We start from the raw sequence: 17,386 nt of genomic DNA, 5'->3' as shown, positions 1-17,386 counted from the left end.
GATTTTGATGATCATGGATGAGATAACCCTAGACCGAGGTCTTCTTTAGGGGACCAAAAACAAATGACATAAATGCCCCAATCTTTAACCTCTAAACACCATGGTTTCAAAACAAGGTATCTCGTCTGACTCATCTCATACGAAAATAGTAAAAAAAAATTTAAATCAATTTAAATTTAGGCTGAGTTACCAAAACATGTTATGAAAATTTCTTATTTATTGGGATTATACAATTTCAAACTATTTATAAATTTGGTAAAAAAGTATGCTTTTGGTAAATAAGTTATTATTTAAAAATGATTAAAAATCTATTAGTAAATACCTTATTTCAATTTTTGGTGAAATACCAATGTTGCTTTGTTTTCTTATCATTTTAAAAATAATTTAATAATTACCATAATAGTGAAAATGTGATTTTAAGTATTTGAAATATGTACAGTCACGGTAATTTCGAGATCTTTCATCCTTGAGTTGCTGAAATTCTTTTAAATTTATTTAATATTATATATTTAGATAATTGCATTTTTATCTTATTGTTATAAGGTAGATTAGTAGATACCTAGTCAAAAAAATATACCTTTTATAGTGAAAGATAATTTTTGCTAATGTTTTGCATTGTACCAGATTTTTTTTTTTTCGCATTTGCAAATATTTTCCTGCATGCCAAGTACCTGTTGATTTTTTCTCTTTCTCCCTCATCTTCAACTTTGCAAAACTGAACCTTATCTTGTTCTTAAGGTTTAAAGGTTGAAGTAGATAGAATCCTGAGCTTAAAAATCTAGGATTTTTGGCAGGGCTAGCCCTGTTTTGTAGTTTTCTTTTATCAATATATGTTTGCTTACTTAGAAAAAATAAAAATAAAAAGTGCAGAAATCTAGGATAGATTTTTGGCAAAGGTTAGAGATAACACATTTATTTCAAAATTTTTTTTTTTTGGGTAGCCCAGGGAGTTTCCCCACCATTTAGTGAGACTAATCTATCTAGGGCGCACACATCATCCTACCCTGTCACGTGTTACGACGGTTAAGTAGCCACATTTCTGTGGAGGGGCATATAGAAATTCGAAGTCACGACATGGGGAGCATACCTAATCGCTTCTTACCATCTCAACTAACCCCTGGTGATGACCTGTGGAGATTTGAAGTCATGACCTGTGGAAGGGTCACACGACATATATGTCATTAGTTTAAAACTATAGGAGGTATTAACATATGCTCTGAAAGCTTCCTTGATCGTGGTTTTGGAAAATTCTTTTTGTAGTTCTTTTTGGATCCCTCGTCTTCTCATTTTCTTGACAAATTTGGTACTTGGGGAATTATAGATCAACACGAGTAATGAAACCCATCTCCTTTGCAAAAAGCTGTGAGTTGCGAACCGCTCTATAGGCCAACATTGCCCACCAATCGACATACTACCATGCATCGCCACAGCCTGATCGATAGGGGCATATTGAATAGCAAAACATGCTATAACAATCCTCAAAATCATAGATCTGCCACAAATGCTAACTAGATGATAAATATTTTAGGATTTGAAGTTCGAATTGATCTTTCTGGCCAATGCAACATCTTGGGTGCCTCTACAGAGGAACACAACTTTCTTGCACAATCCCACGAATTGTGGAGGTATTTTTTCAAATCCCTCTAACAGTCTCAAATTTGGTTCCAACCCCAAATGATTAAACACACACAAAGCATATTAGATCACTGTCTTTTCCTATTTTAAAATAATATTTATAATTTTATTTTAAGTAAATTTATCGTCCACATGCTAGGAAAATGCATTTTACTGGTAAAATCAAAAAGCAAGATCGTGTGCTATCAATCAAGTTCAAATATAGTACAATAAAATATAAAAACAACTAATTCTTTTTCCAAAATAGTATAACTCCCCAATTGCTCTCGCTATATACACTTTATACGATAAAACCAACAAACCTTATACAACATCAAATCTTAAACTACCATATGTATTGAAAGATCAATTAGAAAAAAGGAAAATATAAAGCCCCAATACCCAATAAAAGACTTGAAACATACAAATGCAAACATTAAATCTATCCAAAACATTGTCCTCTGTATCAGTCACATCATCGTCATCCTGCATTTTTTTTATCAAAAATTATTATTGTGATAAGATAGCTAGATGGAGAAGATCATGAATCTAGAAAATATATAGACCATAAATGACTTGTTCCGCTCAGCCACGGGGACTGGTTGACATGGTAACGAGGGACTGGGTGTGCTCCCCGGGTCTTGACTTCGAATCTTTATATGCCCTTCCATAAAGCTATATTTAAATGCTTGCACAGTACAGGGTGGTGGTATGTGTGGCCCGCCAAAGAAAAAAGACAAAAAAATAAATGATGTGTTCCGTTCAGGTGCCAACTATTTGACCAACACGGGTTAGAAGTTGCAAAATGGCTGATTTAGGGTGAGGATGATCTCTCCCCATGTTTATTAGTTGAAGAATCGTGGACTACCCTTTTCTCATAAATCACTTTTGATGGGGTTAGAAGTTTTGGTATGAGCTGATTTTTTGTGAGGATGATATCCTCATCATAGAGATCATCCTCACAAAAAAAAAAAAAAAAAACATTTCGAAACTTTTAGACCATATAAGACATAACACTTTAGCGAGAGAGAGGGTGCCTGTTAGTTTGGTTGATAAAGTCTTTGGGTGATGATACCAGAGACCTGGGTTAAAATCCCGCCAGGATCAAGTTACTGAACTCATTAAAACCATGCTTACTAATCCATATATATGGTGTGGTGAAACTATCATGTGTTTGGACCTACCGTCTATCATTCATACCGTCCATAAAATTATTGAATCTATAGGTATAAATCACCATTTAAGCTCATTTTCCTTCTTGGAAGCACAAAGTGTTTGGTAGACTAGTCATTTTAATTCTGCAAACGGTGAGTTACTATTTCCAGAATTAAAACATTTTAGTCATTTTAATTCTGCAAAGGCTTTGTTATATAGTAGTAAAGGCTATATATGTGGTTGTATTGAAGTGATCTTTCAATTCAGATGCTAACTTGTAAGAAATAAGTAGAACTTCAATACAACCACATATATAGCCTTTACTACTATATAACAAAGCCTAAACCCAATACAAGACCTGAAACATACAAATGAAATTCAACATTAAACCCATCCAAGCATAGACCTTTGCAACATTCACATCATCTTCAACCTGCATTTTTTTAAAAACAAAAGTTCTTATTGAGACTATAGATAGAGAAGATGATGAATTGAAAAGCTTAAAATGAATGATATATGATGCACTTGAAAAGGATTTAAGGCAAGGTGGGAATAGAAGAAAATAAACTTACCGACAAAAGGCTTGGAAATGTGTTAGATTATGTGAGAATGGTGGGCACATGCGCGACCTTTCCCCAACCTTCTCCGTCATTTGGTTTCACCCTCTCATTGAATTCATCAGGCATTATCAAATACAATTTTTGGATGGTGTTTATATGCTGCAATCCATCTGGAAGAGCCTTCAAACTCCAACAATTGTGTATCGACAACTCTCTAAGACAGAGTAGCGCTCCTTCCTCCACCCTTAATTCCTCCAAATCATCTAGCCTCATCAATAGCAGTTCTTCAAGCTTAGGGAACCCTCCGGAAAAAAAATTTATATGCTGAACTTCAAGAGCAGAGTTACTTATCTTGAGGAACTTGAGGTTTGGTAGTTTTTGGAGCGTCGGCAAGGTTTCCTCTCCAAGTATGGCATGGTACAATGTTAAGTGGGAGAAGTTTAATGGAAATTCACCAGGGTCGGGTAGCTTTTCTATCCGTACATCTTCGAAATAAAGCATGTAGAGATTGAAGTGATTCCTTGAACATATGTTCAACCTTTGAAATTGATCCATAAACTTTTCTTCCCTTTTTTTGGAAAAATCCAAATACAAGGATTCCAGGTGGTCCAATTTGGTAATCCACCCACTTAATGCCTCTACTTGTGACTCTTAATCACCAAGAAGTCGCAACTTTCTGAGGTTGGTATACTTGTCCCACCCATCCTTCACAAGACAATTTCTGTCTATATCTAGTCCCCATAGTGTTTGAAGGTTCCTTATAGAAGAAGAGCTATTCCAATTTGGTGGATCCAATTGTAATTCTTCCAAGAAACCCAACTTCAAGTGTCGCAAGTGGTCCATCTTGGAAATAGCATCATGACGACATTTGGTTTCTATATAATTCAGGTCTAGGAATTATAGGTTTTGGAGTTTGCTTATGGTCGATGAAAACTTTTTCACTTTAACATATCTTAAAAGTAAGTACCGCAAATGAATAAGTTCCCCTACTTCCTTGGGTAAGTAAGGATAATCATTTTTATTGATATAAGAGTCGTTACTTAAATGAAGCACTTTAAGCATTCCAAAATCCAAACAATTATGAAGGACTCCATAAAGAGTTTTATGCTCCGATAATAAAAAGTAAAATGCAGAATGGATATATCGATGAGAATGCTCCATAGAAAAGTTATGGATAGTAGAATGCACCGCGAGTCGACAAACCTTGTTGAATGGTGGAAAAGAAGTGGAAGAATAATTTGCACTAGGATGAATGTGAAAAAACTTAACTTTCTGAGTTTCTGATATTGCGAGGTCTCTCAAAAGATCATGAATACGGCATCTTTTTATACTCCCAGAATACCTCCTTACTGCTACTTGAACAATGCATCGATCAACCAATTCTTCTAAATAGTCCTCCATGACATCCTTGACTACTTCATCACCTCGTTGTTGCACAAATCCTTCGGATATCCACAGGTTGATCAATTCTCTTGCAGAGATCTCATAGTCTTCAGGAAAGATGCCAAGATATAGAAAGCACGATTTCAGGTAGAAAGGCAAGTTTTTATAACTCAAAGCTAAGATTTGCATGGTGTTTGGTCTTGATTGAGCTGCCAATTTACACGAGGAAGAACTTTAGACCACTCAGTAAAGTTTTTGCCTCGCCATGCTAAAAAAACCCTGATAAGGTCCCAATTATTCGATTTTGGGACCGTAATTACACTAAGATTATCATCATATAATTGTTAGTTCCTATAAATAATTACAAAATTAAATTATTTATCCAAATTAATAGAGCTAATGAGATATTATTGTTAAATGCATATAAATAAAGCGTATGTGAAAGTTGCCAAAAGATTAACAAAGTCGGTTATAATGTGCGTGCAAAAAGGAGAAAAATGATAGAAAATGAGCTGTAAAGGACGCCACGTCACCGCGCTACGGTTGGGCTTGGGTGCTCCACGGTGATCTCGAGGAATTTTTCCTTGAGATTTGCATGAGATGTTCGAGAAGCTTTGGTAGTTGTAACAGAATGGGTCCTTCGAATCAAATCATCCGCCAAATCAACCCGAATACGAATGCTATAAATTGGAAGGTTGATTTCAAAGAGAAGGGCTCTCTTCTTCTATAATTTTTTTGATTTTTCTTTCTTTAATTCTCTGTAATTTTCTTTTTTGAGAGAGCTTTTGATTGTAGTGAGAACAACAAGAGTGATTTTATCATCTTTTTATTATTGTAACTCTTTTGGAGATCCATTCAAGAATGAACCAAGTTGCATCTTCATCTTCTTCACCCATCTCCTCTTTTCTTTTATTATTTTCTGCAATTATAATCCTTGCAATGAATGGCTAGAATCTCCTTAGAAAGTTCAATAATGCTAGAGCGAATCCATCCATTTAATGTAGTTTAAATTCATTATTCTTGCTTGTCTTGTTAATCATTCTATAAATTCTCCTTTGATTAGATCCCTTAGCTTATGTTTATGAGTCAAACTTTGATAGTCATTACTTAGATAAGTTTAAGAATGACTATACTCTGTGAAGAATTGAAATATAGGTTAAGCAATCTTAATTAAATCAGTATTTTCATGAATGATCCTTTGTTACATTCAACGATTAAACGGCTCCACTTTCCCATCCATAAGCAATGACTTGCTACATGGATTGAGTTAGATTCAGAATTAATTTACATTATGGATGGTTTGTGAAGGTTACATTGAACTCTCTAATCTCCCTTTCTTTTATTTTCAACTTTTAGTTTCTGTTTTATTTTAATTTACAAGTTAATTTTCATCTCATTTATGCAATAAATCTGGTTAGTTTTTAAATCAATCTGTTTCAAAACTCTGTTATGGTTTTAATCTGAATGAATCTTTGAATCTCAATACAACAATTGCATGAGGTAAACCCCTGTACTTCTCGACGATTTTTTTCTCGATTACCTCTAATTCATTTGGAAGAGTAAGTTCTTCAACTGAAAGAACCTTCTTTGTAAACAACTCCCAACTATCATCGTTACTTAGAGGTTGTAGCTCATGAGGGTGGCTTTTTGGATCAGCGTGCAAAGCGACCTCTTTGTTGCGAGTGATGAAGATTATTCTACTCTCATTATTTGTCTCAGGAAATATGGCATTTAGATCATTCCATACATTGAATTCCCAAACATCGTCCATGATTATTAAATATCTTCGCTCTTTTAAGAACCCATTGATATTTGATAAGTAGGTTTTATACCTACGAATTAATCACTTTTAAATATAATATTTTGTTAATTTTAGAGTCTTTTAGTTGTTTTTATTTAAATTTAGTTAGTTTTATATTTTTTATGTGATTATATGTTTTTATTTGATTTTTATACTTATTTTGCAGTTTAGGAATAATATGGAACATTAGGATATTTTGCAATGTTTAGGAGAAATTCTTGATCTAAATTGGTTCACTCTTAGAAGAAGGAAGCTAAGCATACAAGTTTAAAAGTCTTCAAGCTGCAACTTAATAGAAAATGAGGCCGCGGCAGGAATTCAAGAATTGCACAACAGAAATATGAAAATACAAGCCGCGGCATGACATGTTTTGAGGCCATGGCCTGCTTATGTTTACAGCTTTACACGTTAATTTTTGAGGACCGAATTAGAGACGAATTTTGAGACTCTTAAACCCTAATGACTCCATACCTATAAATAGGAACGATTAAGTCTTATTCTGGGGACAGAAGGGGAGAAGGAGACAGAAGTTTTGAGTTTTTTCTTGGAGGCACAAGATCGAGAAGGAGGACGAGAACTGAAGATTCGACTTTTGAGTTTTATCTTTCTGAACTTTATCTCTTCTCTTAATATTTGTAATCTCTAAGAATGGCTGATTACTTTTGTAATTTTGTTTTCTTTTCAATGATGAACTAATTTTTATTCTAGGGTTATAATGGAACCCATTCATGATATTTGATTAGTTTTATTTATTTCTTCTATGATTTCACATGTGATTGTTTATTTTATCCTATGTTTAATGCGATTTAATTAACTGACCATTGATTGAATTGATTCGGTGAACCTTAATAATATCAACAGAGTTGTTTTGTGTTCATGACCTAGATAGAATAACATACGCTAATTTGAGATAGACATATACTCACGTTGTGTGTGCATCCCTTACGAGAGCCTATTCATAATGAATTCTTCTTGATTTAATTCTCATAGACATATAGGGAGTTAGTTTAGAAGGGTATTTTTACATGACCATCGACAGAGGCTTGTAGAGAATTTAGTGCTCTTGGGTGACAATTATAGTGGATTAATTTATTATAGAGGGAAGGAGAATTTAATCAAATGGATTGTTTGGGGGAAATTATAAACCTAGATTTCATCACTCATTGATTTTAAACTTCAAATTTATTATCTGCATTATTTTCTTGTTTAGTTTTAAATCCTATTTTTATTTTGGTTTGGATAAAATTAGATTGAGATAAATTGGTAATTAGCAATAGATTGATATTTAGTCTTCGTGGGAACGATACTTTCTTATCACTTTATTACTTGTTTCGATACGTATACTTGCGTGCATAAATTTAGACAACAATGTTTTCTTCGAGTTCTTCTTCTTTCATATTTTGTGAGTCCTCTCTTTCAAGACCCATGGTCTTCTTCGCTATGTCTCGTAGTAAGACTTTAGTATCGTATACTTGAGATACATAAACCCAAGCACAACATTCAAAATGATTCTTAGATTCATCGCAATTATAAACTTTTTTAGCGAGAGTTAAACCCCCCATTCCTACGATAGAAATCATACATCGCCATGTGGGCTCTCCAACTAGTCGAGCTTTTAAGGCATTTTCATCATTCTCTAAACCAACGACCTAAGGTTCATCATGATGAGGAGAAGTTCGTCTCTGCTCAAGGATTCTTTCATTTGCATTACTTGATGCTTTTTCGCTTCCTCCAATAGTTTCAATACCATAGTTTGATCGACGATCTAAGATTTGGTGTATTTTGATTTGGATCCATTCAATCTCCATGCCAATCTTATGGAGGATATATAAGTCATTGAAGATGAAAGCACACCTCGTTATGAAATTCTTCTTCTTCAATTGTGTTTTCTTAAGGATGTATTTATCGAAGACGTCCTCCGCATCAAAAGCCACATCTCTAGTATCATTCACCCAATTCTTCACATTTGAGTCTTTTTGTTGCTTCTCGTCGGCGTCTTGTAAGAAGTGTTGCATTTGCCTCAGTTCATCTTGGATCCACTCTGTTAAAATAGTCCCCCATCGCTTGGGTACTATTGGGAGGTGCAATGTATAAAGTGGGGGCAACCCTCTCTTTCCAAGCCATTTTTGTGAGGATGAGTTAGGCCCATGGACTTTCACATGGTATCAAAGTGGGTGACCTTAGGGATGGGTAGGTTTAGTATCTCCGGCCCTACGTGGAGGGGGAGAGTCAAGTGTCTCCAGCCTAAGCGTTGAGAGATCGTTTTAGAATAGTCCCACATTGCCTGGGTACTATTGGGAGGTGCAATGTATAAAGTGGGTGCAACCCTCTCCTTGCAAGCCGGTTTTGTGAGGATGAGTTAGGCCCATGGACTTTCACACACTCCACTTTGTCTTTCACACCACGTAGAAAAGTTGATTCTTGAATGAGTAGGTTAGCAAGTTTTTGCACCACCACGGGAACAATAGCCTCGAGAGCCATGGATGTTCTCTTCTTCTTCCTCAAGGAAAGGATGAAGGAAAAAAATGGGATAAATTACAATCACATAAAGCTAAGGAATCAATAATTCATGAATATTTTTTATAAAAAATGGTTTTGTTGTATTAAATAAAGGGTAAGTAAAACTTGCTCTATATATGACTTCCAAATAGCATTTCGATCATACTGTAAGGTACTTAGATGAAGGCTTTAAATTATCATACATTCATATATGATGAAAAAAATCAGATCCAATGGATAGAAATCATCAATATGGTTCAATTTTGGTGGGTAAGTTGTACTTGAAGAGATGACCTCATAAGTTCTAAAAGTCCAAACTAGTTAATTAATATAATTTTTATATTGCAACTTGTATGAACAAAATTGACTAGCAACAAAACATGTAAGAATAATGATGAATGCATGACGTTGGTAGGCGGATGACGTGCAAAGCGCAGAACCACGCATCTTTTTCCCGTGTATCCTAATGAAAAAATCTATGATTCTTTGCTTTTGCCACGTCAGCCGCGTATCAAAATCGCGTGCATTCATCGCAACTCAACATATAATCACAGTCAACAAAGGAGGCACATGACGTGCGCACTTTTAAAATATATGGTAAGACTTGAAGATATTTGTAGTACCAGTTTGACAGGGTCACATTTGATGACAATTAGAAATGAAAAAAGTATTCAATTGGTTCAGGTCCGGACCAGGCCTGGATCCGGTACCTACTGAATCCAGTTTGACCAGACAGATTCGATTGGTCAGACATAGGAGATGGAGATGGAAAAAACAGAACTCATTTGACGCAGGTGCTTTGGTCATTTTATTAGAGAGATTCTATTGCCATTATTAAGAGCACTTTGGAGTGTTCTTAAAAAAAAGTTGGTGTGGCAATCTAATATCTCCGACTGAGGAAGTACAAAAAAAACACTAATGCTGGAGTGACATTTTTGAGTGTGACAAAATGACATTTTTACGTGGTGGCAAGCACATGCTGTTAACAAATTTCTGTGTCAAGTTGATGAACCAATGGCATGATGTCACGTGTATCACAAAATCAAAGTGATTGCTTGGTGGAGAGAGAATTTCAGAACGGTTATGAGTTTCCATTGTAAGTAAATTGCAGTACACATGGCATCATGCCACTAGTTCATCAGCTTAACATAGAAATTTGTTAACAGCAAATGTGTACTCAGCCAAACCAGATATCCTTAGTGTGACCAAAAGAGATCATAGTGCCTTGACCCAAAAGGTTACTAATCGAACCCTCTTTCTATCTAATCAAAACTTGAATTGATTTGTTTAAAGAAATGGATTTACTTTCTTATAAGGAGTTCTACTAACATAATTTGAAAACCCTTGTGTGTCAATTCGAAACATGGCTGATTTGACTTGACTAAACTGGATTTCATGGTGAATCAGTGTAAAAACTCGATGAAATGAACTTGCCAAAACAATTTAGCAGGCATTTCATGGTGAACGGTTATTTTGGGTACCCCCTGGGGGTGAGACTAATCCCACAGCCACACGCACCACCCCCTCGGAAAGCCCTATATGTAATTGATTGAGTCAAGGGTCAATTGGAGCCTGGAGGTTGACCCCAAGGAGCTCATTGCTTTGTGCGATTTTGATCACTAGGCCAACCCCTTGGGGTTAAGTTATTAACTAAATGTAATATATTTTGTGAAAAACAAAAAAATAAATATTATATTTATTTTAAAATATTAAAAAATATTTATAAATTCAATATATTTATATTTGATTCATCCAAATCAAGATATGATAAATTCAGGTTGATTCGATCCAATGGACATTCAAATTGAGTTTTTTTGAGTTCTAAAATCATGGTTTGTATACATTGATCTTGTGAAGGTGATGACCTATTGATGATGCCCCTTTATTTTGATAAGGGTGTTGAATTTGCTAGGGGCAGTGTTGTCTGAAATCCTAGAGGGCAAATATTGTGTTTGAGGGAAGACTTGTAATCTAACATCCATTTATGAGAAGAATAATAATGAATGCACGCAGTAAATCATATGCTACGCGGTCTGTATGTGGCTAATGTCACAAGGGCACAGAACTGCAAATCTTTTTCCTCGTGTATCCCAAAGGAAAAGATCTATGGTTCTGTGCCCTTGCCAAGTCAACTGCATATGATTTATTAGAAGTAAGCTTGACTTGAACCCATGACCTCAAAATTGTTTTGCAATGGGTCAAATCAACTGCGCTATGGGTCTAAGCCTTGAGCCACCTATTTGGTTCGTTAATCGAGTCCATGCTTCTAATCAGGGCAGGATCCCTCTAAATTTTTCTCCTTGAAAACAAGCTGTATTGAAATTCCGCGTAACTGTCCACGGTTGTTGGTCAATTTGTTCCATTGACCTTGAAATCCAATCCAGGTGTCGATTTGAGTAGCTTGGCCAAGTTTCAATTCGACTCAATGCGTTTTGAAACCATGGTTGAAATTGAATTGTTAGCCAAGAAATCGAAGGACGAAAAAATTACTATTAAAAATGCCATCCATCAAATAGACAATTGAGATAAAGAGATAATGAAAAAGTTTCTTAGAGATTGATCAGTTGTTTTCTAGGGATCAATTTATGCAATTTCTTTAGAGGTGTTGGGAATCTTTGGCATCTCAACCTCTAAAATCATGAGGACTTAAAATTATATAATGAAACCAACCAAATACAACATGAAGTCTTAAACTACTTGTAAGATAACCTAGGAGAAAGAAAAGAACTTCATTACAACCATAGAGGACACATAATATATAACTGGAATTAAACATTAAACCCCATAGAAGCATTGTCCTGCAACATTCACATCTTCTCAAACTCCAACTGCTCGAATGGTGGGCACGTGCGCAATCTTTTCCCAATCTTCTCCCACATTTCGCCTGACCCGAGAAATGAATTCATAAGGCATTATTAAATCCAACTTCTGAAGGGTGGTTATATGCTGCAATCCATCTGGAATAACCTTCAAATTTGAACAAAAGTTAATACTCAACTCTCTAAGACATGGCAGCGCTCCTTTTTCCACTCTCAGTCCCTCCAAATCATCTATCCTCATCAATAGCAATTCTTCAAGCTGAGGGAATCGTCCAGGAAGAATAATTATATCCTTTACTTTAAGAGCAGAGTTCCTTATCATGAGAAACTTGAGGTTTGGTAGCTTTCCTAGCATTAGAAACGTTTCTTTTCCTAACATAGACTCGTCCAAGGAAAGGTAGGAGAAGTTGGAGGGGAATTCACGAGGGTCGGGTAGCTTTTCGATCCATACACCCTTCAAAACAAGCTTGTAAAGATTGAAACAATTCCTTGAAAATATGTTCAACCTTTCTATTGGATCCCTAAACTTTATTTCGCTTTTCTTGGTAAAATCCAAGTACAAGTATTCGAGGTGTTCCAATTTGGCAATCCACCCAGCTAATGCCTCTACTTGTGACTCTAAATCATTAAATAGGCGCAGCTTTCTGATGTTGGTATACTTGTCCCACCCATCCTTCACAAGACTCTGCTCATCTATAAATAGCCCCAATAGCGTCCGAAGATTCTTCGTCGAAGAGCATGAAGAGCCATTCCCACTTGGCGGATTCAATCGCAATTCATCAAAGGTGCCAAGCTTCAAGTGTCGCAAGTGGTCCATCTTCGAAATTGCATCACGGTCGCATTTGACGTTTGTCCATTCCAGATTTAGGATTTGTAGGTTCTTGAGGTTTCCTATGGTCGATGAAAACATTTTCACTCGAACATACCTTAAACGTAAGAACCTCAAATGAATGAGTTTCCCAATTGCCTTAGGCAAGTCAGGGTAATCATCTTTATGCAGATAGCCATTGCCACTTATATGAAGCACTCTAAGCAAACCAAAACTCACACTACTATGAATCACACCATAAAGAACTTTATGGTCCAATAGGAGAAAATAAAAGGCAGAACGAATATATTGATTGGAATGGTCCACAGAAAAGTTATGGATGGTAGGATGCACAGAGAGTCGACGAATCTTGTTCAATTGTGGAAAAGATGTAGAAGAAGAATTTGCATTGGGATGGATGTGAAAAAACTTAACTTTCTTTGCTTCCGATATTGCGAGGTCTCTCAAAAGATCATGGACAAAACATTTTTTTATACTGCCACTGGGCCTCCTTGCTATTATTTGAATCATACATCTGTTAGCCAACTCTTCCAAGTAGTCTTCCGCAATGTCCTCGGCTACTTCGTCACCTCGTGGTTCTATAAATCCCTCTGATATCCACAATTTTATCAAATTCCTTCCAGAGATCTCATAATCTTCAGGAAATATGCCAAGATATAAAAAGCATGATTTCAGATAGAAAGGCAAGTCATTATAGCTCAAAGCTAAGATTTGTGAGCATGGTGTTTGGTCTTGATTGAGTTGCCAATTTACACGGGCAAGCACTTTAGACCACTCACCAAAGCTTTTGCCTCTCCTCGATAAGAAACCCCCCAATACTTCAATTGCAAGAGGTAAACCCCCACACTTTTCCACGATGCTTTTCCCAATTGCCTCTAACTCCTTTGGAAGAGTATTTTCTTCTACTGAGAGAACCCTCTTAATAAATAGCTCCCAACTATCATCGTTACTTAGAGGTTGTAGCTCATGAGAGACGCTTTTTGGGTCAGCATGCGAAGCTACCTCCTTGTTGCGAGTAGTGAAGATTATTCTACTCCCATTATTTGTATTTGGAAAAACAGATTTTAGACGATCCCATACATTGGATTCCCATACATCGTCCATGACTATCAGATATCTCCGCTCTTTCAAGAACCCATTGATCTTATCTTCTAATTCTTCTTCATTCATCTTTTGTAAGGCATCTCTTTCGACACCCATGGATTTTTTCGCAATTTCCTGCAGAAGGTCTTTAATGTCATATACTTGGGACACATAAACCCAAACACGGCATTTAAAATGGCGCTTAGATTCATAGCAATTATAAACCATTTTAGCAAGTGTGGTTTTTCCCAAACCACCCATTCCAATGATGGAAATCACACATCGTCGTGGTGGCTGTCCAATTAGTCGATCTTTTAACGCATTTACATTGTTCACTAAACCAACAACCTGAGTTTCATCATCATGATCACGAGGAGAAGTTCGTCTCCGCTCGCGCAACCTTTCATTTGCAGATTTTGACACTTCTCCGCTTCCTCCTCCAATAGCTTCAATACCATAGGTTAACCTATGATCAGAAATCTCACGGATTTTATTTTGGATCTGTGTAATCTCCACGCAAATTTTATGATGTGTATATAAGCCATTGAAGATGAATGCATGTCTCCTTACAAAATTCTTTTTTTTTCGCAATGTTCTCTTAAGGATGTAGGTCTCCAACACATCCTCAGCATCGAAAGCCACGTCTCTGATATCCTCCACCCAGTTCTTCACATTTGAATCATTTTGTTGTTTCTCGTCTGCATCTCGTAAGAAATGTTGCATTTGCCTCAGTTCTGTTTGGATCCACTCGACTTTATGTCCCACGCCACTAAGGAAAGTTGCTTCTTGGATAAGTAAATCAGCAAGTTTCACCACTACCACAGAAACAACAGTTTCAAGAGCCATGGATAGTCTCTTCTTCTCCTTCTTTAGGCAAGGAAAGAATGAAACGAGGACAATAAGCCAAACACAAGAATCTAAGAGGAGCTCATTAAAACCAAAGCTAGAAACATCAAATCCAATGGAAAGAAATCATCGGTAGGATCACTTTTTTGGGTGGGTTAGCTGTACCTCTGAACATGAACGACCTCATGAGATATAGGTCCATCTATCTTGTAGAATTTGTATAATATTTTAACTTGTAACAATCACGTAGACTACAACATATTCATATAATACAACCCTCCTTAGATGGCACCATATATTTGGCAACTACATGGTTATTTCCCCCACAAAATAATATTAATTAATTGAGTCGTGATCCACAATGGTACAGCGTTAGGTGTCTATGTGGCACGTTTTAGTTGGAATTGCAATTCTCCTGTAACCCATATCAATGCTTGACGGTGTGCCACCCCTTCAAGATGATTGCATCTAATCATTTAAATATAAGTGTTTTTTTTTTAAGTTTTTTTTTTTTTTCAAATCTGATTTAAACCACGAATCCAAAAGCGCTGTGATGTTATTTTCCTTGAATTTGGTGTTCTATGGACTGTAGAACAAGAGTTACAAGAGAAATGGGCTACAGAGGATCCACTCCCGATTCAAACAGACTGGACTGGGTGAACGGCTTAATTAGAAGCCCAAGCCAACTAAAGCATTACCTAAATTATTTTATAGGAACGGTACACCATATTGGATCCTGAGTCTAATTAATAATCTCAATCTAAATAATACATAATTGTTGTTTGGTGATCATCCAATAAAATCTTTTATACTTCAACTTGTTTGTTAACAACTGAAGCCGACTAATATCTAACTTTTACACAATTTGGGAAAGATCTTAAGGGCGTTACATTGTAATTTAAGATTTTCACCATTGAAGCCGACTAATACCAAACTTTTACACAACTTGGGAAAGACCTAAAGGGCATTAAATTGAAGCCGACTAATACCTAATCCTCATCTTCAACATCATTGAATTCAATGAGAAAAGTATTCAATTGATTCAGTTCCAAGACTAGATCTACATTGGAGAAAGAGAAAATTTCAAAAAATGTGCTCGACTTTTGAAGTCAATGAGAAAAGTATTCAATTGATTCAGTTCCAAGACTAGATCTACATTGGAGAAAGAGAAAATTTCAAAACATGAATAGTAAGATTGCAAGGATATTTTATTTCTTACCAGGAGTGTTAGCATCATCGATTATGATAAGCAAGTTAATATCTCTTTTCAATTTGAACACCACTCAACCCACAATTAATATATTGTGTATATGTATGTGGACACTTTTGTGAAGTTCACTTAGTAATTTGATCAAACACCTATTGAGTATTTCACCAAATACTTTATATGTTATATCTTCGAAGACCTTGTTTGATAATGACAATTAAAGATAAACCAACTAATAGTAGTAAATGGAAAGAGGATAAATAATCACACAAAGAAGAAGTAAGAACACAATACCTACAACACGAGATTTTACCTAATCCATCCAAAGGTTACGTCCATGGAAATATAAGCATTGGAGTTCAATTTTACTATAAAAAAAATAGAAAAATCTATAAAAGGAATCACCTCTATCACTTAACTTCACTTTCTTCCAGATATCAATCTTTTCAAACATCTCAACCTCTCCTCTCTAGATTTTCTTTCTTTCTCTACTCTCTTTTCTATAAAAAGCTTAGATTTGAAATTACAATAAAAAAAAATAAAACCTCTTTTAGAAACACCACATAAGTTGACCACTTACATAAATTACAAACCCACCCCAAGGTACCTTGAAGCAATCCAAAAATACATACACACTTAGACTAGGCCTAAATGATTTTGAGCCATACTTCAACATAGAGAAGGTAATTTTTCTTTATGGTTTTAATTCTTGTAAGAGAAGATCATCATCATCATAACATGATGCATCATATTCTCTTAAAATTCTCCTTTTTAATCTTGGGTTGTTGGTGCAGGAGTATCTGATCATATTACTTCAGCCATCTATTTATTCTTTGTCTAATGCTTTCTCTATTTCACCTATGATTAATCGGTCCGTTTGCCAAATGGTGTTTTTAAATAAAATATGTCTTAATAATGTTATGTGTGTCCCTAAATTTGATTTCAATCTTTTATTAATTAGCAAAATTATAAATTCCTTGACTAGTGCACTCATTTTTTCCTCAAAATTTTGTAATGTTATGTGTGTTCCTCAATTTGATTTCAATCTTTTATTAATTAGCAAAATTATAAATTCCTTGACTTGTGCACTCATTTTTTTCTCAAAATTTTGTATTTTTCAAGATCTTACCACGAAACAGAGGATTGGACTGGAAGACTTTATTACCCTTCTAGTTGATTGATTGCACCTGATTTCAACATTTACTTGGTCATTGTTTCCTCCCAAAATCATAATTATTTTGCTGAGTGATTACCTAATAAAATATTTTATATTTCAACTTGTATCTAAAGTCTAAACAGCTGATTTTTAAGCAAAATTTGCAAGCATCATAGCCATAATAAAATTATTCAGGAGGTAAAACATCATCCTCACTGAAAGGATCATATTTAAAAAATAAAAAATGAGAAAAGTATTAATCAATTAGTTCAGTTTCGGACTTAGATCTGATTGAGAGTAATCACCCCCATGGTTAGAAGAACCAATTGAGTTTGGTTCAAATGGTCAGGCATGGTATGGAATTGGTCACCTGAACTGCATGAGGCTTTTCATCAATCATCTAGTCAGAAATTAGACAACTAGAGAGATGAGAG

The 17,386-nt window shown here is 35.5% G+C and overlaps 1 protein-coding gene across 1 annotated transcript; it reads right to left on the bottom strand.

Moving 5' to 3' along the window:
* Nucleotides 1-3,045: 3,045 nt before the first annotated feature.
* On the bottom strand, nt 3,046-15,047 carry LOC147410305 (putative disease resistance protein At1g50180). The gene is made up of 6 exons (XM_086457790.1): nt 11,836-15,047; nt 8,368-8,624; nt 6,219-6,544; nt 4,533-4,921; nt 3,342-3,977; nt 3,046-3,202 (listed from the first exon to the last, which is right to left on the bottom strand). The coding sequence occupies exons 1-5, from the start codon at nt 14,587-14,589 to the stop codon at nt 3,369-3,371; spliced, it is 4,335 nt and encodes a 1,444-aa protein (XP_086313916.1). The 5' UTR covers nt 14,590-15,047; the 3' UTR covers nt 3,046-3,202; nt 3,342-3,368.
* Between the last annotated feature and the right edge of the window lie 2,339 nt (nt 15,048-17,386).

The sequence above is a fragment of the Akebia trifoliata genome, chromosome 1 (assembly GCF_017979445.1).
Source record: "Akebia trifoliata isolate Shusen 1 chromosome 1, ASM1797944v1, whole genome shotgun sequence".
NCBI lineage: Eukaryota > Viridiplantae > Streptophyta > Magnoliopsida > Ranunculales > Lardizabalaceae > Akebia > Akebia trifoliata.
This window is presented reverse-complemented; position numbering and strand designations above follow the sequence as displayed.